This window comes from Thunnus maccoyii, chromosome 16 (assembly GCF_910596095.1).
Source record: "Thunnus maccoyii chromosome 16, fThuMac1.1, whole genome shotgun sequence".
Classification (NCBI taxonomy): domain Eukaryota; kingdom Metazoa; phylum Chordata; class Actinopteri; order Scombriformes; family Scombridae; genus Thunnus; species Thunnus maccoyii.
In genome coordinates, this window is record NC_056548.1 from 8,354,932 (window position 1) to 8,380,477 (window position 25,546).

The 25,546-nt window shown below is 38.5% G+C and overlaps 1 protein-coding gene across 12 annotated transcripts in view; it reads left to right on the forward strand.

Annotated features, from left to right (window-relative positions):
• The window catches only part of si:ch73-242m19.1, a 28,549-nt gene that overhangs the window by 1,521 nt on the left and 1,482 nt on the right, over positions 1–25,546 (forward strand). For 2 of the 12 annotated variants that reach the window (XM_042437055.1, XM_042437057.1), the window contains exons 1-44: positions 301–705; positions 2,850–2,922; positions 3,118–3,228; positions 3,362–3,475; positions 4,242–4,436; positions 4,569–4,671; positions 5,974–6,125; positions 6,238–6,390; positions 6,793–6,894; positions 7,158–7,322; positions 7,435–7,526; positions 8,180–8,315; positions 8,447–8,650; positions 8,770–9,102; positions 9,366–9,566; positions 9,776–9,897; positions 9,991–10,219; positions 10,316–10,518; positions 11,413–11,565; positions 11,983–12,076; positions 12,170–12,286; positions 12,362–12,498; positions 12,596–12,707; positions 12,794–12,843; positions 12,988–13,164; positions 14,114–14,231; positions 14,461–14,641; positions 15,207–15,345; positions 15,694–15,847; positions 15,984–16,079; positions 16,717–16,881; positions 16,983–17,206; positions 17,804–17,942; positions 18,037–18,157; positions 18,240–18,349; positions 18,736–18,885; positions 19,173–19,220; positions 19,663–19,830; positions 20,644–20,799; positions 20,932–21,066; positions 21,898–22,050; positions 23,742–23,951; positions 24,985–25,105; positions 25,280–25,342. In XM_042437055.1, coding sequence (XP_042292989.1) covers positions 566–705; positions 2,850–2,922; positions 3,118–3,228; positions 3,362–3,475; positions 4,242–4,436; positions 4,569–4,671; positions 5,974–6,125; positions 6,238–6,390; positions 6,793–6,894; positions 7,158–7,322; positions 7,435–7,526; positions 8,180–8,315; positions 8,447–8,650; positions 8,770–9,102; positions 9,366–9,566; positions 9,776–9,897; positions 9,991–10,219; positions 10,316–10,518; positions 11,413–11,565; positions 11,983–12,076; positions 12,170–12,286; positions 12,362–12,498; positions 12,596–12,707; positions 12,794–12,843; positions 12,988–13,164; positions 14,114–14,231; positions 14,461–14,641; positions 15,207–15,345; positions 15,694–15,847; positions 15,984–16,079; positions 16,717–16,881; positions 16,983–17,206; positions 17,804–17,942; positions 18,037–18,157; positions 18,240–18,349; positions 18,736–18,885; positions 19,173–19,220; positions 19,663–19,830; positions 20,644–20,799; positions 20,932–21,066; positions 21,898–22,050; positions 23,742–23,951; positions 24,985–25,105; positions 25,280–25,342 — 6,319 coding nt within the window. In that variant the 5' untranslated portion in view covers positions 301–565. Of the gene's footprint in view, positions 1–5; positions 170–227; positions 706–1,690; positions 1,775–1,810; positions 1,948–2,567; positions 2,594–2,849; positions 2,923–3,117; positions 3,229–3,361; positions 3,476–4,241; positions 4,437–4,568; positions 4,672–5,973; positions 6,126–6,237; positions 6,391–6,792; positions 6,895–7,157; positions 7,354–7,434; positions 7,527–8,179; positions 8,316–8,446; positions 8,651–8,769; positions 9,103–9,365; positions 9,567–9,775; positions 9,898–9,990; positions 10,220–10,315; positions 10,519–11,412; positions 11,566–11,982; positions 12,077–12,169; positions 12,287–12,361; positions 12,499–12,595; positions 12,708–12,793; positions 12,844–12,987; positions 13,165–14,113; positions 14,232–14,460; positions 14,642–15,206; positions 15,346–15,693; positions 15,848–15,983; positions 16,080–16,716; positions 16,882–16,982; positions 17,207–17,803; positions 17,943–18,036; positions 18,158–18,239; positions 18,350–18,735; positions 18,886–19,172; positions 19,221–19,662; positions 19,831–20,643; positions 20,800–20,931; positions 21,067–21,897; positions 22,051–23,741; positions 23,952–24,984; positions 25,106–25,279; positions 25,390–25,546 lie in introns of those variants that run through there. The other 10 variants (XM_042437053.1, XM_042437059.1, XM_042437054.1 and 7 more) reach the window with 10 other exon arrangements.

The following is a 25,546-nucleotide window of genomic DNA, read 5'->3' on the forward strand; positions in this document are numbered from 1 at the left end:
CCTAGAGGAATTGCACAGCTGCAGACTTGCCTCTGCAGGCACCGCGGAGGTGATTTGCTATTGGATAATCACATCATGAGCTAAGAACCAATCACACACTGTATCCAAGAAGAATGGACCCACTGAGATTAAGTCAAGGTTTCTGAATGCAGGATGCATGACTGCTGAGGTAGGTGCTGCTCAACAACTGATGCACTGTGCATAATTTATCGCTCACATACTGTATATTACAAATGATAGTTGTTGTGGTAAGTATCTAAAAAGCCCAAAAGCACTGACATCATATAATCCTAACAAAAGGAGGACTCCAGTGAAACGATAGAGCCCTCTACAGATCAAATGTAGACACTGTCTCTGTGTCCTCATGAAGGACAGGAAATGGGGAGAGGAAGCCCGACTGCTGGATGTTCGTCTCCATGGATACACCACAACAGGCCACTAAGGAGGCAGAGATTTTGCAGGACTGAAGGAGCTGTATTTTTGAATGTAATGTCGGACACATAACTGGAATTGTCAGAATCTCAATTTCTAAATGTTTTTTTGATCCTGAATGAAGAGGTGAGCCATGTGTGACGCATACAGAGTTTCCTCTTCTGTTAAAGTGGAGCAGATGGAGGCAGAGTTGCGGCATCAACTCTCATCACTCAGGGCGGAAATTGAAGAGAATGGATTTCCCCGGAGAGCAGTGCCCTCCAAATCCTACAGGTGTGGAAGCACGGCTGATGGTGTTCATTGTTTTATGTGCAGTCTTGGGTCACATTATAGCTGTGAATAATTTTAAAGTGTCTAGATTGCCTCATAGGTGGAATTTAAAGTCCTCCTCCACTCTAAAATGTGTTTTGCTCATTTTTCCTGGATGTTTGAGCTTCACTGTGCAGAATTATGTATGTGTACAGTCTGACATTAGAGGACTGTTTTCACATTCATCTGCTGAAGGAGGAAAGTTTCTCTGAGCTCACTAAAAGTCTGTGTTTAAGACGTGGACGTATGAGCGTGATTTGTGACATCACAACCAGTATGGAAGCCAGTCCTGGTCCAATATGCAGCTTACACCATATTGATGTGGACACTTGAAGCCTCCAGTGCACAAACACTGAGAATGGACTTTACAGTGAAAAAGGAGACATCTTGTGTCCCGCAGTTAAACTTTTGAAATAATCGCATATTTATGGATAATGGATTTTTCAATGAAGGAGTAGATATATCATTATAAAACATTTTATGAGGTAAATTAATTGTTTGTGGAAAAACTGTATTTTATTATTCCAAGCAGAGTACTTTTACATGTCTGAAGGGGAGTTTAATAGTAATGTCTAGATTGCCAGGTAGGTGGGACTTATACAGGCAAGTGATTTATTCTCAGTAAAATATGATTTTACAGTGATTCCAATTAAATATGGAGTTTACAGATTTTCAAAATGGTTTTGGCACCAGTTATCTGACACTTGTATGTCTGCATTTTTTTTTATTTTTTTTTGCAACACTACAGGCATGCTTCTATGGATGTTAGCCCACCACTTATATTTCAGTCCAGTCTGAAGTATCTCAAAAACATTTCATGGATTGCCATGAGATTTTATAGACATGATCCCCAGAGGATGAATAACTTTGATCCCCAGACTGTTTGTCTAGAACCACCATGAGGGTCACCATACTTCATTGGTTGATTGACATTTGTAGTTTTGAGTGACATATCTTGACAATATTGGATAGATTGCCTTGAAATTTGCTACAGATATTCAAGGTCCCTAAAGGATAAATGCTAATGACTTTGGTAATCCCCTGGACATATAGCACCATTAGGTCAAATTTCAGTTTGTCCTATACGAATGAAATATCTTTAAAACTATTTTCATGATGTTCCCATCAACCTGATGTGTACTTTGTGTTTTGTACTAAGTAGCAATTTTTACCATGCTACCACACCAAAATAAGATGGTGAACATGGTAAATATTACTTGCAACATCATCATTAGCATTGTGAGCATGTTAGCAGGCTGATATTAGCATTTAGCTTAAAGCACCACAATCTCAAAGTAGCCTCACAGAGCTGCTTTCATACCTATAGCTTTATGCTTATTTTTATTTATTTTTTATTTAAGTATTTAGTATTTACAGAGGAATTAACTACATCTTCTTCTTAAATTTTAGTTAATGTCAGCAAACTGTAGCATTTAGCTTAGCATTAAATCACCACAGTGTCAAAGTAGCCTCACAGAGCTGTTAGCATGGATAGCTTTTTTTATTATTATTATTATTAAAAGTGGAAATAATTAAATCTTTTCCTTAAAAATGAAAAGTTGAATTCATTAGCAATAAAATGGCCCCTTATTGCTAAATTCACTCATATACACTCTTTGTCATTACAGCTTTACTTGATAGTAGCTTGTGGTGGCTAACATTGACTGTATATAATATTTTTATACGGTCAATGGTGGCTAATATTAGCTAACGTCAGCAAACTTAAGCATTTAGCTTAAAGCGCTGCAATGTCAAAGTAGCCTCACAGAGCTGTTAGCATACATATGCTTAGTTTTATTTTTTTTAAGTACTGAAAGAGGAAATAACTAAATCTTCTCCTTCAAAATAAAAAGTTTGTCTTGTTGTTACAGCTTTATTTGATAGTAGCTTTTGGTGGCTAATATTAGCTAATGTCAGCAAACTTCAGATATATTTTGCTTTATAATTGACATTAATGAGTCAGTTCACTGACTTTACTCTACTTGCAACTGTACACTGTGATTTAACATTTACAATTATCCTATCAATTGAATTTGTGGCCACAATAGGTATTGTATTAATGCTCTTTTGGCCATATGAGCCTTTAATAATGTTGAGCTTTATTTCAGTTCTGTTCCACCTCCAAAAGATATTTCTTTCTTCCGTTTGGAGAGGGAGCAGACACTAAGAAGAGGACTTCAGGTAAGACTGAAATTCTGTCTTTTTATTTTTATCAAGGACAGTCTGGGGGCGATGGAAAATTAAACAGCCTATTTCTAGGTTATGAAAAGCTTTAGAGTCCACCCTGGATAATATGTAATGGTCATTTTAAACAGAACTGTGGACTTTTTTTTTTTTTTTTTTACAAACTTATAAATGCCCTTCCCTGTGTTGCAGGTGGCTGAAACTTTACCTGTTCAGTCTCAGTCTGACGTCATGCAGAGAGAGCTGGAGAGTTGCTTGAGTTTGGAGTACACATCTGATAGTCTTCCTCCTCTGCTGCACCAGGTGAGGTCAGCACAAGTACTCAGTCCAACAGAAGATCAAGAAAAGAACTTCATATGCAGTGAAACAGAACAGAAGTGAAAGACAAAGGAGCGTGATTGAAACCAGTTTTCCTCTTTGTAATTTTTCTCTGCAGTTCTACGTGGACAGATCATATTACTTGGCTCAAGTGAAATATCTGCTCATGCTGAGATGGAGGAGATTTTGCCACCACACCAGCGTCATCGAGAAGCTTTATCCTCATTACAAGGTGACAACGTCTACATGAAAAGGCGACCGAAGACTAATTATAACAATACTTCAAAAAGGACACATCAAAGCTCATTTAGACAAGAGGTTTTCACATTTACCCTAAAGCTCTTTTTCTGCTACTGTAAGGGTGTTCAGATTCAGACAGATGACGGGAGAATATTGGTGAATTAGAAATAGAAAAAAAGAAGATGCTTCTATGATAATTGAACTGAGTCAAAAGAGACTGAATATATAAATTTAGTTAAGTATATTTACTCTGTATATAGACAACACAAAGAGACATGACATAGCATGACTTAGTATACACACAAATAAACAAAAACAGTAGCATAGCACTACAAATATTAAAAGAATGCCTTAATAATCTTACTAATGGAAAGAAATCCAATGTATTCTTAATTCTTGATAAACACAGCAAATGAATATGAAACTTTCTGGAATAATAATAAGATTAATCATTAGATATTAGCCTTCATATATGCTCTCAAAGTCAAGGAAACTGAATAAAACCTCTTTAAACAAAACAAATCACTGCAACATACTGTATGAAGCTTTCTTAGCACATCTGCAAATATGTTAATATTTCAAAAACCATGAAGGAACAGCCTGGAGGATTCCTTCTTCTGCAAATAAATAGTGAAAAAGGAAAAAAACACCAATCCCAATAAAATAAAGGAATAAAGTTATCATCTGTTTATTGTCCTCACACGTGATTTTCCAGCTGTCTAGCCTTCACCTGATCGTATCAGATTTGTTTTCCTCAGGATCAGATGTCACGATTGACGAGTGAATACGAGGATGCTGTTCAGAGAGCTCGCAGACTGTCGGCAAGCAGAGAGAAGATCCTGACCGGCAGAGGAAACCCCGACGGCCTGCTGACTCAGGATGATGTGGTCATTTTCCTGCGGTGGCTGATCTGCCACCTGCACTCTGTTAAAAACATTCACCAATTTCTGAGGGTAAATGGTTCATAGTTGACTCTTGCTGTTATCCAACACATTTAGTTTTATTTAAAATGATTTCCTAGCTTTAATTAATGTTGTCATTATTGCGCATTTAAGTTATTTTTCATTAACAAACTGATTTAACAGGTGCTGCACTATATGCCAGCTTGTGAAAGGAAAAGCAAAGAATCCCAGCCAACCATCACAGAGGGTCTTAAGGAGACGTTACATCAGACTCAACTTGCTGACGGTAATAGAAAATAAAAAACATACAGTATCAAGGTTATTATAGAGGATTATTTTGTCCTTCCTTCCTTTTTTCTTTCTTCTTCTTGTTGCCTTTAGTGTCAGGGCTGCAAATGTAAGATTTTCCTATTGGGCAGTGGTAGACTTAAAGGACAGGCTCACAGTTTTTCAAGTCCAACCATAAAACAACAGTCAGATGCCCATATCAACACTGGAAGAGGTTTTCCTTGCTGTAATCATTCCTTCTGTTCATACTGGCTATGAAAAGATCCTCTTCAAATGTGTTTTCAATGTAAGTGATGGGCGTCAAAGTCCACAGTGTGTCCACACAGTCATTTTGTACAAAAATGTATTTAAAAGTTTATTGAGGCTTATATGAGGCTTCAGCAGTCTGAGTTAGTAACAAAAAGAGGAACTTTGGCACTAAAAAGACTGTAACATTGAAAGATGTCTACATGATTTGTCTAATTTGGACATCTGGAGGTTCATGTTAGCTTCAAATAAACTTTCAAAAACAATTTTGCACATTTTGTCCCCCATCACTTACATTGTAAATGCATTATAAAGGGATCTTCTAATAGCATGGGCACCTGACTGTTGTTTTAAGACTTAAAAAATTGTGAACGTACCCTGTAAGGCCACAATGTCATTAAAATGAAAATGGTTTATCCCAATTGGAGCATGAACGTTCTCTGCAGATATCTTGGCAATCTGTTCATTATGTAATCAGATGATGAAATAATGACATTTCAGCCTGAGGGCTTCACAAAGTGTCTGAAAGAAAACTGTTTATTCTCTGGTGGCAACAAACCTTCCTTTTAGATTTTGATATTTCTCATGTACAAGTGGAAAGTTTGGCCTGATGTTGGTGCTAAAGGAAATATCAAGAGGTCACCAAAACAAAAACCCTCTGACTCATCCTCTGAATGAATATTCTCAAAATAAATTCTGGGAAATCTCTTGATCTGTTTATAAGAGACCTTGTCTTGAAGCCAACATTTTCCCCTAACAGTGGTGCAAGATAAAAGGTCAAAAGGTCACTAAAATGATTTAGAATGATCCTCCTACATCTTGCAAAAGTATTGTAAGGACACACTGAACAACATCTCCATCCTTGCTCCCTGCTGCTGCTGTTAGCAGAGATGTAACTATTAAAGAAAATACTGCATCTACAAAAGCAGTCTGTTATGTTAAAAAAAAGGGAGGAGGGGGCAAGAAAGCCATATCATGTTCCAGCATAAGTAGAATATAGTGAGCGGCTTTAAGAGGAGATAAACAGTTTATCATTGATTATCTTCAACTACAGGAGTGTCAGTACCAGTTTACGATGTTCCCCTGCACACTGGTCAAATGGAAGAGTTTCTACCTGAGCTTCAGTCCTTGATCAACTACTTCCACCTGTCATACGACGCTGGAAAAATCAAGACCACTGCAGACGAGATGGAGTTATTCAGCGTGGTAATATTGTCAGATGGATTTTACCGTAAATACACACAAATAAACAAAAGCCCTGCAGTATTTGTGCCTGTGATACCAGTAGTCAGGATAATCTTTGCCGCTGTCTGAGCAGGTGTGGAGGGAGTTCAGAATGATCTTCAGACAACAAGAGCAGATGAAAACGTTTCCTCAGTACGATGGTACAGATGTCAAAGAGAGCCAGTGGGGGAGGAAGAGTGCGAGTATGGCTCTGAAGAAGGAGGCCAGCTGGATCCCCTTCATTCAGGTTTGAGTGAATAAATGTAAAAACTGGGTCAAAAAGTCTTTCCAAAAACTTTGTTTTGTCAGTTTCCTCAGGGCCAAATGGTTCAGGTTTTAGGGGAGTAACTATGTGCATCAGTGGCTCTTTATAATATAATCAGTACTGCTCTGTTGCCACAAATCCCAATTATCTTTTACTCTGTGGATGATAAACAAATTCTGTTCAAATTCCTCCCTCAAGTGCTTTTTAATTCTGGTCAACCCCATTTTTAAAGTGCTTTCTCAATCACTCTTTCTCATGTATTTCAAGTTATAAAAGCATGTCTTTGTGCTATATGAGTGCAGAAATGTTTTTTTTATTGTATTCAAGTAATTTTTCATGGGTGTGAAGATGGTGAATATTGACTTTTTGGATTCTGTCCTGCAGGTGAAGCCTAAACGGGATCCTTGTCAGCAGAAGCTCGTCACAAAGCTGAAGGAGAAGAAGAGTGTTGATGAGTTGCTGAAGATGCAGAGCAGGTTTCTTCAGGTAGCAATAATTTAGCTCTGAACTAAAGTCATGTATCCTTTAAAGTGTAGGTTAGTTTTTATTTTTGTTTAGAGTTTCATAGTTTTTCATGATACTGTACTAAACTAATTACATTAATCTGCTTCATGTATCAGATTGATGGGGCTAAATAGATAAAACTGCATCAATGAAATGATTAGCTGAATTTATCAGGTGCCACAAGTATTATTTTATAACAAATACAAGACTTGATTTACATCATATTTCAATTTGTATCTCATCAGGTTCCTGATTTGCTCCATGTGGCTGCGACTCTTAAAGAAGATGCTGCTCATGTTGGCGACTTACAATCTGCACCGACCTCATCTGTCTCACACAGCAGTAAAACAAAACAGCAAAAGATCTCCGAGATCTGGACGAGGATTTACAACCCTGCCAGTCTCACTCAGGCATGTAGCGTCCTGTTTTCTGATTAAAGAGGTGGGAAAAACTTCTCAGCCTTTTCACAGTGCTGATTGTGTTGGGAGGACATGACATTAAACGTGACATTTTTCCGGTTAGGAAACACACAATCACTCATCAAGAGACAGAGACAGAGGAGGACGGGATAGAAAGAGTTTGAAGGGTCAAACCTCAGGCACAACAAATGAAAGGTGTGTATGATTTATGCAAAGAAAAATGTGATTTAAGACATTTTGCACAGATATTCATAGTCCCTAAAGGATGAATCCTACTGACTTTCTTGATTTCCAGACTTTTACTCTAGCGCCACCACAAGGCTGAAATTTGTGGTTCAGAATGAAATATCTTGACAACCATTCGATGGATTGCCATGGAATTATTTATATATTATATAAATATGCAGCTTTCCTTTTAGGATAAATAAACAACTTTGGTGATCCTCTTACTTTTTCTTTAATGCCACCAGCAAGTCAAATTTTTCACTCTCTCAGTGAAATATCTCAACATCGACCTGATGAATAACCACCAGATTTTGTACAGATATTCATGGTTCCCAGTTGATTCATTCTAGTGACTGGTGATCCTTTGACTTTTCCTCTGGTATTGAAAAATATCTCTACAGCTATTGGATGGATTGCTTTGAAATTTTGTACAGATATTCATGTTCAAGTTACAGTTTGTGTATTTCAAATCATTTTGCTATTTGAGTCAGTCCTCAGATTTGGTCTTTTTTGAACTCTTGATTGAATTATGAAATAACTCTCATCCATTTTTCACTCACCTTGGATGCTCATAACACCGAGATATCTCATAATGCCGCCTCTGCTTCCTCTGTGAAACACAGCTACTCTTTGGAGGACAGTCTGCAGCTCCTCGGTCTCAATGATGGTCCAGAGGAAGGAACGTCAGATCCCATCATAACCAGAGGAGCTTACCTGTCCCTGATTTACCTGCGTCATCTTAAGCTCAGACAGCTCCAGGTGAGCCAAATAATGACACCTAAGTGTGCTTTCAGTAGACAAAGTGATAAATATGACTGATGATCAATTAGAGTCTGGTTAGGAATTCTGTCATTCTCTAAAATATTTTCCTTAATTTGTCTTCTCCACAGCGTTCCTGTCTTGGGATGCTAAACTACCTGCGCTCTGTGGAGAGGACTTTAACCTTTGACCTGGCAGGTCTGCAGCTGGAGGAAGGAGAACTGTGCAGCACAGCAGAGGAAACAGGCCGGATGAATGCAGCTAGAGGAGGAAGAGGGGAAGCAGGAGGTCTCGGCTCACTGCAATACAGCCACAACACTCCTGTTGACTATAAGGTATGGACAACTCAAGGTGTTTGGCAGCTGATTTTTTATTTCATCTTCTTTGAATGTGCAACAACTTTATGATCTGTCCTGTATGTTTGTACTCTATTTATGACTTCTTAAATGTCCAGGTCCATTGCTCAGAGTTCATGGAGTTTGCTGAGGTGGAGAATCTTCATGATTTCTACAGAACAGAGGAGCGTTTCATCCACACTCAGGACCAGAGAGGGTTTTACATCGTGTACGACGCCGCGCTGAGGGACCTGGAGGAGCTGGAGAACGAGCTTCTTCTAGTCGGCTCACATTTCATCCAGAGAAACAAAACGAAGCAAACAGGAACAGCTGAGAGAGCCTCCACCTCGACAGCAGACATCCGCTTCTGGGCCGGGACCGATGTTGATCGTGTTGCAGTGCTTCTCGACTTGTGGACATGTGAGACTGAGTTTTTGGAGAGCAAAATACAGGTATGGTGACAAAAATGAGGTTATAGATGTGATCATTTGCTTACTTACTTTTGTGTACTTGCACTTGCCAGATAAAATGTTCAATATGCAGATTGATTGTGCTTTTATTGAATTTTAATGTACCAAATCGGAGACATTGATTTTACTGATGTATTATTTATCTTTAACATCTCTCAGCTGGAATATTTTTTACGTTTCAAAGCCAGAAATTTCCATCCATCAATCTTCTCATACTATAAACTTGCTTTCTTCTTGTTCTCCAGCTCTTGAACTGTTACTATGAGGCCTATCAGCATACAGCAGGGACTGAGGAGAGGTTTGCGTTGGCTGGAGTTATCACTGACATCATGCACAGTCGGCCACACCTGGACCTGGACCAGGATTATTTTGTTCAGGTCTACAGGGCCGAAATTGGCTGTCTGCAAATCCACCAGCAGCTGATCAAAGACGTTCTGGACAATCAGGTAAAAGATCTTGCAGCCGAATCCTGCAGAGACTCTTCCATCACTGTTTTATTGTGATTGATGTGCGAGAGGATTTAGGGTGCATGAATATGTGTAAAAGCTATTATTCCAATGAAATAACTGCTGTTTTAGATTTTTAAAACCGTTTTAACTTGATGTATCTAACGTTCTCTCAGTGTGGTGACAGATTGTGTTGTTTGTCTCATTAGATTGAAAAACAGCGTCAGTACCTTCAACGCATCTGGAGAAACGACAGCAAAGACTCCGTTCATGACTACGGCCTTCCACCAAACTACGTTCCCAAACATCTGGTCTCACTTGGTGGCAGCAGGCAAGTAAATACATTTTGAGTAGAATCATTTTATGTCCTTGAAACGTCTGTAATTCCTTCATATTTCCCTCCTTGTGTTCTGTTTGATTGCAGCCCTGAACTGATTAATGTGTTCCTTCTGGAGGTTCACCCGTCCCTCTGCCTGGCCTCTGCAGTCTATCACGGTTTAGTCCAGGCTCACATCGAGCTCTGCGAGCTGCACCGAGCCACCGGCGTCACTGACAAACTCATCCTGCGACAGAAGCTCTTGCAGCTGGCCCTGCAGAGCTGGAACAGCCTGGCTTCACCTGGAGCCTCCTACAGCTCTCAAATACAGAAAGATGTAGGTTTGTTCTTTCTCATAAATACATCTTAATTAATTTACACAAAGAAACGAAGCAATAAAACACAATTCTGTTGTCTTTTTCTCCACTCTTAGCTGTTCTCAGATGTATTCTTTGAGGACCCGATTTTGGTCCAGAAGGTGGGGCTGTCATTAGTAAGATCTGCTGAGGAGAAGGACATGAAGCAGGGAAGAGAGAAACAATCATACGCTGTGGAAACTTTCTCCAAGCTGCTGGAGCTCGTAACCATCCGCCATCGTCTGCTGGAGTCAGCCTCGGAGACTGCACATCTGGCACAGTAAAGATAACACCAGAGTTGAAGGATATTCTGCAAAATAACTTTTATTTAACCAGAAAAAAATCCTTACTGAGATTAATAATCTCTTTTTCAAGAGTGTCTTGGCCATTATACAGTCAAACAATGTAGGATAAAATAGATTACACAAATTATGCCATAAATTAGACAGAAATGTGATTATAAAATCTATTCTGAATATCTCTTACAATCAGATAAAAGATTTGGCTCTTGAAATAGTACCTTAAAACAACCCAAGAGCTGGAAGTGCTGGTTTGTGGACCCCAACCAGCAACTTAGTATGAAAGTTATCATAGTAGTACAGTAGCTTAAAATGAAGTATGCTAGCTGATCATTTTATTTCAATATTCTGTTATTTTTGTTTCATTTGCTAACGTGCATTCCCATCATATTCACCTTTGTCTTCTGTGCTATGATTACAGTTTCCATTTTGTTCACAACTTAATTTAAAGGCATGTGTTACACTTAATGAGATCCAATAAGATCTGACCAACAGCCCACTAACATGATCTCTCCCCGGCCAGCCATCCCTTTCATTGTTGTGAGCTAAAACAAGAACAGCTTCTCTAACTTCCCTCCATGTATTCTGTATAACTTGACCCAAAAAATACTGAAGCCACTCAACATCATCAGGAGAAACGGACCTGCTGCAATTAAATTAATCACAATCCACAGAAAAAAATGTATTTTGTGGCACAATCCAGCCTCTATTAAGGACAAAACAATGAGTAAAGTGTGTTAAAATAAAACCGACGAATGATTTTCAAATAGTCTTCCTATGTTGGTCTGGTAACATTACTGTACATTCAGATATTGTCCGGTGAAATTCAAGTTTAGTATCACATCAGTCTGTAATTTTTCAATAATTCTTTGCAGGTTGTACAGAAATGTAGCTTCAGATCTCGGCTTTGATGAGTTCCACCTTTACATGCGGCCGGAGCAGTTTGAGGTCGCTGAGCAGAAAGACCGAACAGAGCAGAGGCCTGTTTTCATCACTGCGGTACTGGAGGATGACAGCTCCATAGACAGGTGAATCACTGCACTATATTTCCATTATTAAGTCCCATAAAATACTTCAGTGTACATCACTGATACTTTAAGAGGAAAGTTGTGATGCAAGGCATCTTTTAAGTTTTTATTTGTTACCAAACTCTAGTCTGGTTTACAGCAAAAACAGACATATCAGATGGATTAATAAATTATTTTTTCTTAACAGTTTTACTATCACTGAGGCCAGTTTTGTAGCTCTTGGCAGAGCACCGAGGCTGACCATCAAGTAGTCGTATCTGCAACACAATCCTCACTAATATAAAACAAATGTCAGGGTTTGTCTTACAGGCAAACATACGCATGTTTTCCCCTCTTAGCCCTGCCTCTCCATGTGGACTGTATTATTCCTGCTTTTCCACAAGAGCATTGAAAATTAAAGTGCACTGTCTGCTGCAGGTTCACCCCGTCCCACCTGCCTCTGAGCATCCAGGAACTGGACGAGAACCAGATCGGGAGGTTTAGCTTCAGCTCAGAGGAGGCAGTTGTTCATGTATGTTATTTAACGATGAATAAGTGAACAAATAAAATTGTAAATCAACTTACTACTCACTGAATTTGTTCATTTTTTTTTATCTTCTTATAGCTTATGAACAAACAGGGCATAGAGAACCTTCAGGTGACTCTGGCCTGTCAGGTTACACAGAAGAATGCCTTGATAAGTGCTGTGAAACTGGCTTGTCTTTGCTATTGGGCAAAAGAGGTGTGTATCACTACATGAGTGAACTGCTAGTCTAATATTGCAGTATGGTTATTTCATATTGTTTTTCATTTTCAGGGTGAAGACAGCCTTCATTCTGATGAACATATAACAACAAGATTTGAATCTAAACCAGGAAGCGACACTGACAACCTGCAGGACAAATCTTCACTCTCAAAAAGCTCCACGAGAACTCCCACCTCATCCAAGGAGAGGTAATTTTCCCCACTGAAGAACAAAATTACGCTGCTGATGATTAATAGTGCTTTTGTGCTGGCTCTTTAATAAACAGAGCCTTGTTTGTTACTGCAGGCTGATGGAGGCCTTTGTGTCCATCCAGCTGGAAAAAGTGGGTCTGCGTGACGAGATGCTGAATTCATTTATGAAGACGAAACAGGCCATGGGGGGTCTCATAAAAACCCCAGTGAGTAGCACAGACTGGTAGGCTGAGCAGGATGATAAATGTGACCGGCTACCCATGAAGTAAAATTAATTTCTCTCACACCGCAGGATGAAGCAGCAAAGATCAAAAGGAGGCTCATAATCGACTTTCTCAAGAAGTACGTCCATGAAATGAAAAACAATCGCATTCCTTTTTGTTACAAGACAAGACAAACCTGTCTCGTATTAGTTCGACTGATTCTTCTCCAGTTTCAGTCGCTTTGTGGCCTTAATGTTAAGGGGAAACACTGTTTTTTCCACAGATTCAGCACACAGATATCTCAGCATTGTGTGAGAGCGCAGATTGTTGCGTATCACTACAGTCTAACCTCCCTTTTGGACGGCATTCCCTCCATTCGTCAGTCCCACTTCATGAGTCGTCAAGTCAGCGAGACGAAAGTTATTTTGGATTCAGGAGTTGATCTTCGTCCAGACCCCAGGTGGAAATAGTCTAAGATAATGGGTTATTAACATGCAATATCAAGTGTATGCTATATTTTTATTGTACCTTAAAATGAAACATGGGCCAGAATTTTTAGAAAACAGATTTGAAATATGTACTGTACTGTATATCGTTATCTGATGTTATTCAACAGTTTAGAAAAATATATTTTCAATTTAAAGAAACTTAAGATATAAGCAGAAGTCAAATGAAGGATAAAATCAAAAATATGAGGGCAAGGTACAGAGGCAAAAGGTTTTTTTGTTGTATATAAAGTGTCTTTGGGTTGCGTGAAAAGTGCTTAAAAGTAAATTTATTATTATTATTATTATTAAGAAAGTATTTGAATCCTTTACTTAAGAAAAAAAAAGCTATACTACACTGCAAATACTCCAAATACTATGAGATTAAGTCCTGCATTTAAAGTGTTACTTCAATAAAAATATGAAAGTCTTAGTAGAAAACTTAAAAGTATCATAATTCTCATATGAGACTCCAAAATCCAATCCATCAATCTCTCGTACTTTATCGAACTCTTTACACCCCAAACATTCTCCCTTCCTCTTTTTTTCCCCTTTTCTCAGTGTGTATTTACAGTTTTAATAAATTGGATAAATGTCAAGGCAGACGGAAACTTCATAAAGAAAACTGAAGTGTTTCAAAGTGAAAATGTATCAAAATTGTACTGGACTGCTGAAGTTAAAATAAATTAGAAGTTAAAAAATTAGGAGAAAAAAGGCCCCTGTGAATTATATGTTATATTATGAGTTTATTACTGCTGATGCATTGATGTGTAAATGGAACATTTTTACTATTGTAGTATACTGCTGGGTGGTTTAATCTATAACAATGTATCATATTTTATAAGCTCATTTTATATTTTCTATGTAAATTAAAGTAACCAGTTACTATGAAAAGAGGCTAATCAAGCATTTTGTCCCAAAAAGGACCTTTAAACGTCGGCCGCAGCGGTTGTTGTCAGCAGACGGCAAAACTCTCCTCAACCTGTGGTACATCCCCGACTTCTCTGAAGTGCTTCACATGTTCAAAACACTGGAGGTTCTGGTGAGACACTTAAACACATCATTAATACTGCAGCAAAACAGGTGATAAGTGACCATGACTAAGAATAAAGGCAGTGGTTCAATGATGGTGATGGTGGGAAAAATAGTTCAGATAATTTATCAATTAATATGAATGTTATAGTTCCACTTTCTAAATTCTCTGGAATGTATTATGTATTTGTGTTTTATGTCAATATGTTTATGTAGTTTTGTTGTTCTGATTTCAACAGGCCTGTTCTGCAGCTCTCTATCACACTCTGCAGATAGTTTCTGCCCTTCATGACATTATTTATTACCTGGTCAGTTTCTCCAGACTGGGAAACACAGATGACACTTGTAGCTGGAGGAAGAGAGAACAGGAGGCTGCAGGTTCACATCTGGCAGCTGACTGGGGAGGAAGTGAAGGCATCGGTAGGCCGATCTCACAAATGAAGCATCACACCTGCTCATATGGAGATACTGGTGATGTTGGTGTGACCCACTGTATCTATTCAATGGTCAGACTCACTGACCTGGTACTAGACTGTATTTTAAATCATTGTCAAGACCCCAAAGTTCATAAAGATACCAAATATGCCTATCCGTATTACAGGAAATAAAGTGAAAAATATCCATAAGACAGTTTGAATAGTTCCCAGTTGATGTAATAGTGTAGCGCACTGTCTCAGGTTTGAATATTTTTCTCCGTGTAAGCCTCGAGGAAGTGCTGGAACAAGCAGATTTGAGTGTGTAAGCCTATTGCATGTGATGTGATTCTACAGTTTGGAAAAATATATTTTTTTAATGTAAAGAAACCTAAGATATAAGGTTAAGTCAAATTAAGAATACAACATGTTCGAACATTGAACACGGTTTGTTTTCCTGATGGATTTCATAGTCACAGCTCGCAAACACTGACCAGGAAATATTCACTATCTCATAAAAGTCACAGTAATCTCATAATATTTGTTTCTTCTCCTCTCTGGTTGCTGAACAGGAGCAGAGCTGCTGGAGATCCAACGTCAGGTTGACCGTCTGTCGGATCCCAGCAGCCCAGAGTCTGTCAGCCGTCTGCTGCAGCTGCGCAGGCAGGTCGTCTTCCTGCAGTTTGATGCTGCTGTGAGGCACCTGATCAGGTGAGATTATGTCTCCATTTGGCTGTGCAACTTATTGCCTTTTTTGAGCATAAATGGTTTTGTTTTTTGCCCACTTATCCTCCAAAACGAGACATTTTTCTGAGTGTCAGTGCACACAAAACAGTCAGATAGTGGTCATTTCATATTGTCCCATTTTCTTCTTGCTTTAGGAAACTTGCCATCCTTTGATTGACATTTATAAAAGTAAAACCAAGTGAGGAAATCAACGCTGGATTGTTATATTGTAATATAAGTTGTTGGGTTGTTAGTTCGGACAGATGAAAAACAGTTTGAACACCTGATATTGCATAAAATATTAAAAAAACTGTCATGTTTTCCTGCATGCAGAGAGGCGTTCATCTCCTCTGGTGATATCGCTTCTTATCAGACTGTGAGTGACAACATGGCCGCTGCCCTCCCTCTGCTGAGCGACAGCATCCAGACTGACGTGTTCAGTCTCACGCTGCCTGTTCCTCGACCTCTAGAGACTAAAGGCTGTCAGGTTGGTTTGGTGCAAAATCAAATCAAACTGCAGAAATGATCATATCAGTGTTAAAAGTGAGAAAGCATCTGTCAAGATGAGGTCAAATCACATTTTATCACATTGAATTTTGTCTCATGTTGTTTTTTCTCTGCAGGCACAGACGATGTTTCCATGGAGAAGTTTTATAACGTGTAATGGTTTGCTCCCGCTGCGTGTCTGGGACGTCCCACCCATCGAACACTGCATGCAGGTTCACCATCTATCTAATATGTTATTTAAAATGCTTGGTCAGTCTTGCTAAAATAATGGCAGCACCAAATGGTGGTGATACTACTTGGCTGTACTAGCATGAAATCTGCTGAAGATATTCTTGGTTTCCAGAAGATGATTGCAAAAATCTCCACTTGTACACTACAAATACCCAAAACTAACAGGCAGGTTGTAATGAAATAAACACAAAATCATGCTCTTCAGAGGTTGGACCAATACTAGCAATACTAGCACCAGCCTCAGGACATAGATTGCTAAGCTTTTTCATGTGCTCAAGGGGATAATCCTTTTTGATTTGAAGTGCTCAGTGGCCTTTCTTTTTAGTGCAACCTTCAGGACAAAGACTGCACTTTAAGTCTTCCTACTGACGAGGCTAAAATAACAGCAAAATCATCTCTATGTTTCATATTTTTGCATTTTAGTTTTGTTTTTTCACATTACTTTTTGTTCTCAAATTGATTTCACATGTTCAGCTTCAAATTACGTGTTACTTAAAACATGGACTGCATCTATTGGAAGTTGAAGTAGAGAGAAGAAGAAGAAGAACACCTTGTACTAATTTTGTATAAGAATAAGAGATAAAAAAAATACAGACGTGTTGTGTTTTTTTTCTGCAGCTGTGTCTGAGTGGTCTGAGTGATCGCAGCAGACTGCAGGCCAATGCAGCAATCCTCGGTGTGTCCCTGCTCATGGAGGACGTCCTGAACAGCGGAAGAGAGGCAGAGCCTGTCGGTCTCCATGGCAACAGAGATGACCTTCCACATGATGGAAAACCTAATGAGGTAAAAAAGGACTGTTTATAACTTAGTAGGCAAACAAGACCGCTAGGATCATCTGTAAATACCAACTAATGTCATGTCATGTTAACTACTGTATGTTTTAGGGGGCTAAAAGCTGCTTACAAGCTGAGGAAGAAGAGAAGAGGACTTCTGTTTCAGACTCTTCTGCTCCTCTTCAGGATCCGATCCGAGTCCAGTCTGTGCTGAGAGGTTTCCTCCTGCTGATGAAGCAGCTTCAGGTCTTCAAGGAGAGCTGGGCTCGAAGACGTCTGGGTGTTGAGATGTTCAGTACGGCCGGTCTGTACCAACAGTTTGTGAAAATCTACAGGTACTGAAACAATAACAGAAACAGGGAGGATTTTATTACACTTATACGTTTACTTGGCTTTTGTTAATAAATATTAGATGTCCGCCAGTCAGTGTTATCCACAACCAAACCTACAAAGTAATTTTCTTCCCTTAGTTTATTTATTTGTCTCTTTCAGTGGCTTTTTAATGAGAAATAGTCCAATTTTAAGTACAGTACACTATGCTGCATTTTAAAGACCAAACAGCTAATAAATTAATCTAGAAAGTAATCGACAGATTAATTCATAATGAATATAATCCTTAGTTGCAGCCTTAGTACACTACTTGATAAAACTTACCATAAGGTCCATTTAGCAGCTACTCTGCAGCTTTCAATCATACTATGTGATCTTTATCAGCTTGTCCAGTTATCATGGAGTTGAAAATGTTCAAATTCATATTTTGTCTGAACATTTTCACAAAAATAAACAGCTACTAAAAGGGCCTTATGGTAAGATTATTTTTTTAACTACTGTTCAGATCATGAATGAAATCCGAATCTTAAGTTAAATATTACTTTTAACATAAAACAGTCATTTTTTTTAAACCCATACATAAATTGTTTGTACTTTTACAGAGCTGAAATCTTTTACCCCAGTATGAGAGCTCTGGCTCAACAACTGGGTAAAGAACACGACTATGAGGTCTTAATTTCTGGCAGCCAGTCTCTCCTGCCCCCTCCTGGAGCTTCAGAGGTGGATGTGAAAGTCTGGCAGGTACGGCACACATACTAACTGCACAAAATATTGTCTTTTGTCATCATGAGAAGACCTCGTTACCTTTAAAAAAAATACTCTGTCTTCGTCTCAGCTTCACAGACTGCTGGAGAGCACTGAATGTGACATGATCAGAGCGGTGCAGAGGAGGATCAGCAGAGAGCTGACCCTGGTTGTTTCAGAGCGAACACGTCAAGACACAGGCCTCCCCACAGGTACCCCCCCCAAAAAAACAGAATCTACCTTTAAACACTGATTTAATACAAAAAATATAAAAAATATCCCTCATGTGTTCAGAGCTGTGGAAAAAATCCGCAGTGAAGTACAGTCTGTCTCCTGAGCGGCCACAGATCGTGGAATCGTTTATCCAGCAGCTGATGGAAAGAGCTGAAGAGACTGAGGGACAGGTAAGGAAAACACCTCATCTCTCCACAAATAACTTCTAATAACATGCTGCTATAATATAAAAAAAATTATAGAATTACTTCTCGAATCTCAGAAGTCAATTTCAATACAGTTAAATACTTAAAAAAAAAGATGCAGACACTCAAATATGGTAATGTAGACAGAAAGCATTGCTGATGAAAGGATTAGACACCGATTACCTTTGTGGTGAGGTAACTAGTAACTGTAATGAAATACATCTTTAAGAAAATCTGTGCCTTCCTGTACACTTTCTAGTTTTGATACGCTCGCTGGTACGACTTGATATCAGGATGAGGAAAAAGAGCATCACCGTGTTTATGTACAAACGATACAGACGTTAAACATACTGTGTGTTTTCCTCCTTCAGCTGAGGGTCTCTGTGGATCATCTCCAGCAGTGTCTGACTCACCTCGGCTGTTCTGTGACGGAGCGAGAGCGCGGCAGCTTCCTGCTTTACTCGCAGTTTTATGAACAAATCCTGCAGCAGCAGACTCAGCTTCTCTACCAGAGAGAACAGGTTCGTGTTTAGATTATCACCTCTTCAAGCGATCAAAGTCACACGATACAGGATATTTCATTGGAGAGCTTGTTTATTTTTGTATTTCAATACTAACTTTGCTGCAAATTAAGTGAGGTACTTGTGTTTTGTATTGTACTTACATTAAAGCCAGGTCACCAGGTGTTTTTAGCAGCACATCTGACCATTTTCATCGATTTTTGGCTTGCGGCTGAATGACTGGACTCTTCTTCAGTGTGTTGAATGACTTCATTGTGATTTTATCCTCTGTTTTATTTTAACTTCAGGATTTAAAGAATCGTAAAGACTCTCAGGCAAGCAACCCTCACAAAGAGGTAGGTAAAAACTCATCTCAGGTTTTTTTTACTCACTCTGGGGATTTTTACTGAGCTGCTTTGTGCTTGTACGTTTGCAAAAGCTCACATCTTTTTTTTTTGTTGGCCGGAGAGCAGCTCAACAGAGGAACTTAAGAGTTTATGGCTCTAGTGATGTCAGTGTCAGAGGGAGGTACAGATGAGTGACAAATTAACAACAAAACCAACATGAACTGTCTGTATCTTAACTCTTGGATACATCGAATTTTGTACAAATAATCTAATTAATCTGATCATGACTTTTCATTTGTTGCCACCAACAGTTAAATTCATGATCTACCTATAAAATTTATCACCAAATTCCTTTCTGTCACAGCTGTATTTTTTTTTATTTAGGCCCACAATTCCAACCTTAAAATAAAACCTCCAAACAGTATTACTGTGCTGTGTGACTGTTCCTCAGGTGGCTGTTTTATGTCGTGGGATGATTTCGGAGATCTCAGCGCTGCAGGCTCGAGTCGCTCACCTGGAAGAAGAGAAGAGATCTCTAGAGCAGAAACTCAGTCTCAAATTCAAAGAACGTTACGACCCTTTGGTCCGACAACTCTTCTCCACCTGCATCCAGCTAAAGGTGCGAAATGTTACCTCGTTTGGTTTTTTGGTGACATTTTATTTTACAGGTCCCTTAATTTTACACCAATTTCCTTTGAAATTATCAGTGAAGGAATTTGCAGGTTTTAAATTGTTCATTTTTAGCACATTTTACAGAAATGCAATGTGGTGCAAATTCTGAAAAAAAAAAAAAACAGACAAAAGTGTTAAGTTGGTTTAGTTTATAAGTATCCAAACATTATATTTGGGTTCATATATAGTTGTTAATTAGCAAAAAATCTTAATAAATTAGACTCTTGACAATTCTTTAACAGTTTTGTGTGTCAAACGATATATTAGCATACTAGGTTGTTTCTCTGTAACTGTTAATTATTAGGACATTTCTTTGACAGGGTTATGTAATTTGGTTGTAACAAAGGAAATGTGTTCGTAATAGAGTTTTTAAGAAATAACCTAATATGCTAATATGTAGTTTGACATACAACACTACACACTGAAAACTACATATTTTCTGTCAGTAAAAGAATTGTTAAAGTCTAATTTATTAAGACTTTTTGCAAATCAACAACCATGTATGTAACCAAATAAATCAGCACTTAATAACAAATAATTAACCGTCAAATACCTGCAAATTACTCAGAAAATGTCCAAGAAATAAATATAAAATTAAAGGACAAATTGTTCTTTTTTTTTTTTTTCATTTAAACACATTCTGTATGTATTCATGTCACCATATGAAATTGCTGCAATGGTCAAATTTCCAGATGTTTTTCAATTTTGAATATCAAACTGGTTCAAACTTTTATTTGTCCTCTGCGTGTTTGTATCTCAGGCCGGGCTTGATGAGTACCGGCGGCGGATGGAGCAGGACGTGAGTGTGATGGTGAACAGCATAAGAAGAGAAGGAGTGGACAAAATTATCAAGCTCAGGAAGAAGAAGCACGGCAGCACCAAAGACAACGATGATCTTAAACTCACACAGTTAAAGGTACAGAAAGGGAGAATCTGGATTACAAAAGACAGACAGTTTGGCTTCAAAATTTTAAAAAATATGGTCATAAAAGAGAAAATATGCATTATTTATCTGTGACTACTTACCACGTTCATACCTGTTTGTTAGAAAGAAGAAGTCCAGGAGTTGAACCTGGAGAACAGCCGGCTGACTGCTCTGCTCTGTAAACTGAAGGCTCTGAGCCGCTGGAGGCAGGCGGTCGACGAGGGGAAACTTCACCGACAGCTGCTCCAAACTCAGCAGGTCAGGAGGGAAGAATGAAGGATGAATAGTCGATGTTCAGAAATCAAACTCATTCCCTGCAAGGAGAGCAAAGCAAATATGTCGAGTGAAGTTGAACGACAGGAACTGAAAGCTCGTGTTTGCTCTCATTTAAACTCTCTCTCATTTTATTTTGCTTTATTCCTGCTATGAAGATTCAAATGTCACTAATAGGTCAAATCTGGTTCTGTATGTCAACAGTATGATTTTTAAAAAAAAGAAAAGTAATGCAGTTAAATATGTTTAACTGATTAAAACAAGCGTTTCTCTTTACCTGCAATCAGCTGTTAAAGGTAATTAAAAATATATTTATCTTACTCTCATTTATATCATTTATTGGATCTTTTTAAGATTTTGACTCCTTTTTTTATTTTGTCTTTCCTACAACACTTAAAATAATTGATCTAATTCACAGTTTACCTCACAATATTGTCTTTTTCCCTTGTTGCTTATATGATGATGATTTTGCCCAAAAAAGTCAGTAAAAAATGAAAAAAAAAGTGAAATAAATTCATTTTATTGATTTTGTCAACTGATTGGAAGATAAATGCAATATATCAAGCATCTTTTTTTTTTATCATTTCTGCTGTTCTGAAATAATTTAACTTGCTATTTTTACATATTTGTGTTTTCAGTTGTGCTTTTCACCCACTACATTAGTGGCTTTTCTTGCTTCTTGCTACTTAAACTTGTCTTTAATGTATCTTAATTTTTAGTGCTTATCATACTGCCACATTTTTTTTTTTGTAAAACATGTAAATATTTCTTTAGGAAAGTAATTAAAGTATCATATCACCTTGTTTTTGTGTCTAGAGGGAGATCTCCAGTCGCATTGAGGCCCTCAGAGTGAAGATGACATCAGAGGAGGAGGTGGTTTACCTGCAGGACGAGCTGGACGCCGCCCGCCACGTGTTGACCTGCTGTCAGACGGAGTGCAGCAGCGCCAAGAAGCTGCTCAGCAGAAAGGTACATGGAGCCACATCCACACTGCTGTTACAATACAAATTACCTCACAATCATTCATGTATGTTAATGTACATCCTTAAACTCACTGTGGAGAAATGTTTCTCATCCATGATCTTGACTTTAAAGGTGTTAAATTGAACTAAAATTAAACTGTGTTAAATTCTCAAACATCTTAAAACAGCTGACAGGAACTTTGGAGGTGCTTTTTGATGGACAATTTAGAAAATATACCTTGTAAAATGCACCTGGCAAGATTTTTTAAGTAAAATATAAAGTTTTTCTGGGTATCTAATCATACAGGCACAAACCCTTTTGTGTTACTGCTGTTCAAAGCCATTAGTTTTAAATAATCCCTCATTTATGGCCTTTTAAAAGACCTGATTGCTGGCGGTATTGGATTACAGTTGTTCAACAGCTTAATAAGATTTTTAAGTGACCTTTACATTTGGGTGCAAGGACTTGACTGCTGGGACTAAATGATGAATCACCTGCTCACTTTTCTAACAAAGACCTTTTGCGTATTCTGTTGCACTCTGCTCGGAAATGTATCCCAGTCATGTGGATCACTGATAAAGTTCCCACTGTAAATCAGTGGCTGCATTTTTTTTGAAGCTTTCTCCACAGCCTTAAAGGATCTACCGGATCTGGGACCCCTTCTTTGAATATACTGGGAGCCACTAAATCTCAAAGGGTGAAGTTGGGACTTATAGACTTGGCCTGGAAAAAGGATGTGGAATTACAGCTCAGTATGATATGATACTGATGTGCAAAGTGTATCAGGCTTTCCAGATGTAAGGATGGTTATCCACTACGTGATCCCTGGACTTCCACTCTGCCTTTTTTTTTCTTTCTTAATCTCGGTTTGGCTTGTCTCCTTTTTTTGTTTTGTTTTGTCTGGTTGTCGATATTTTTCATCGGTTATTGTGTCTGTGTATTGTTTTTTTTTCTGCTTTGCAAAAAAGAGTTCAATAAAAATATGTTTTGGGGGGAAAAAAAGACTCGATTGACCAGCTAATGATAACAAAGACACAAATCTACACTTTGGGATTAACACATTTGAGTGAGAAAAGAGGCACTAAAAGATAAACTTAATTTTGTAAAAACAAGTAAAATATTATCCCTCTGCGACTCTGCTCAAGATAACTAAAGCCACCTCATCACCTCTTAACTAATTGTTATCACAAAAAGCAAAGGAGAGACGCATCCTCTAGGCCAGACATAGAGGACAAAACAAGGAGACTGTATGAACACTTGGCAGCAGAGAGATGATAATTAAATGGTATTTTTCCACTAAAAGATGATGTCAGAAGAAACCAGAAGCCAGAAACCAGAAGAAACCAACCCACGCACTGAATACATTGACAGAAAAAAACTTATAACCTGAGGGGGTCAAAAGTGTATTTGAGCGGATAATATGTTAGATCATTAAATTAATATATCAAGTATTTTGGTATAGTAGTCACAGCTCAGTCAGAACTGATTGTGTGCAATTGTCACATTACTTGCGTCGTAGTTCTTTGGGCCTCCTAAAGTGTGAGCATGATGGTTTCAGCTCAAACTGGAAGTGTTTTTGTAAGCGAGCAGTGACATTTTAAATGGTCACAATGGCAAAAGCTGGAAGGTTTAAAGAACTATTAAGCCGCCAAGTGCAGCCTGAATGTCATTAAACACCCGCTGATGTTTGCCCACAGACAGAGGAGCTCCAGGTGGTCAGGCATCGGTCTGCGCAGGAGGCCCGGAGCAGGCGGGAGCTGGACAGCTATCGAGTGCAGAGCCTGGAACAAATGAGAGCCGACGTGGAGGACAGAGAGAGACGGCTCAGAGCGCTCAGCGGGCAGCTGGACAGAGGCAGCAAGATGAGCCAGTTACAGAGACAACGCAGCGCCAAAGAGATCCGAAAGGTCTGTGAATGTTCCTCATTAGACTAATGTGCTACAGACAAGTGTCCGAACTTTTCACCGGTGCTGTATCTTCAAAAGTTAAACTTGTCATGAGCTAAGCCCTCTTTCAGCTTCGTGCAATGCATTTCACAGATAATTCGATGGGTTTTAAATGGTTTATTTAGCTGAAGAAGTTCTCATAAATCCATAAACAAACACTTAATCAGGGCGTCCTGGTGGCCTAATGGTTGATTCTACCTGAGGACCTTTGTTTCATGTCTGTATCTCAACTGCTAATTGTCTAATAAAAGGCAAAAATTAAACACTTAATCATTCAGTTAATTCTGCTTAGAGAGGCACAGAAAATAATTAATGATCCTTGTCACATTCTTCCAAAATGTAAACAGCAGCAGTTAAGCACTACATGGTCACATTGGCATGTGCAATACTTTAATTGTTCTTATATTAAACGTCCAATATTCTGGTATAATGTGCAATACTAGTGCAATATTATTTTATATTATTTTCATTGGTCTTATTGTGTGTTTTTCTAATGTATGACTGATTTGAATAATGATGAAAATTTCCCTAAAGGGACAATAAACACTGGAGATCCTTAGTTTTCACCGAGCAGCAACAATATGCAAAAAACAATAAAGAAGAAAGAAGAAAGCCTGATCTAATGTTAGATTTATGTATTTTTTGAAGTCACTTGAACTCTGACAAACCAAACTGTGATATTTTTAATCAAAACACATTAAAAAAATGAACAGATTACTTCGGTGTTTTGGCGGTGAGTGAAGTAAAGAGGATGCTCATTAGTTTGAGGTTTCAGCCTTCAGGCAAAATTTTAAAAGCTGATTTTTTTATGACTTATTTAAAAAGAACATATAGAGGAACAATTTCTCTTTGTTTCTACCATGTTCTGACTTTCATTAGGATACCGAACTACTTAAAGAACAAAAAGCGCCTTGAAACTTTAATAATAAAAGACAAACTTTAAGGTAAAATAATAAAAAAGATAATCACAACTTACTGTACTGTTTTGACTCAGGTGAAGGGAAAGCTGCAACAGGAGCGCTGCCTCAAACAAGAGGCCTTTCAGCAAGTGGATAAGCTGCAGAACCAGGTGAGCGACATGGAAGCAGCTTTCTCCAGGTGCACCTCTACAGCAGGTGAGTGTCACGCACACGTCAGCAGAGACAGACGATGAGACAGACGGTGCTTGTACCCGTCTGGACACTGAACCGTCCACTCTGTCCCATCCAGAATTTCTCCATTTGTTTCAAATAACTCGAGTGGACATTTCACTCCCAGGTCTATTTCTCTCTCTCTGTGTTGTATTACAGGGCAAAGCCGGACTTATTACACGCTGTCGGTCAGCAGATTGAGCACTAGAAGTCCCTCAGCAGGTGCTGTACCGACCGCAGAGTCGCACTCTTCCCTTCATCTCAGAGCAGTGAAGTGATAATCTGATCAAAATCATATCTTGTAAATTATACTCAGATTCATAGCTACTCATGCGGTTCAGATGTAAAGTCAAAGCTATCAGATTATCCAGATACTTTTTTCGTGATGACATTTTAAATTCCATTATAGATCGTGTTCTCGCCCCG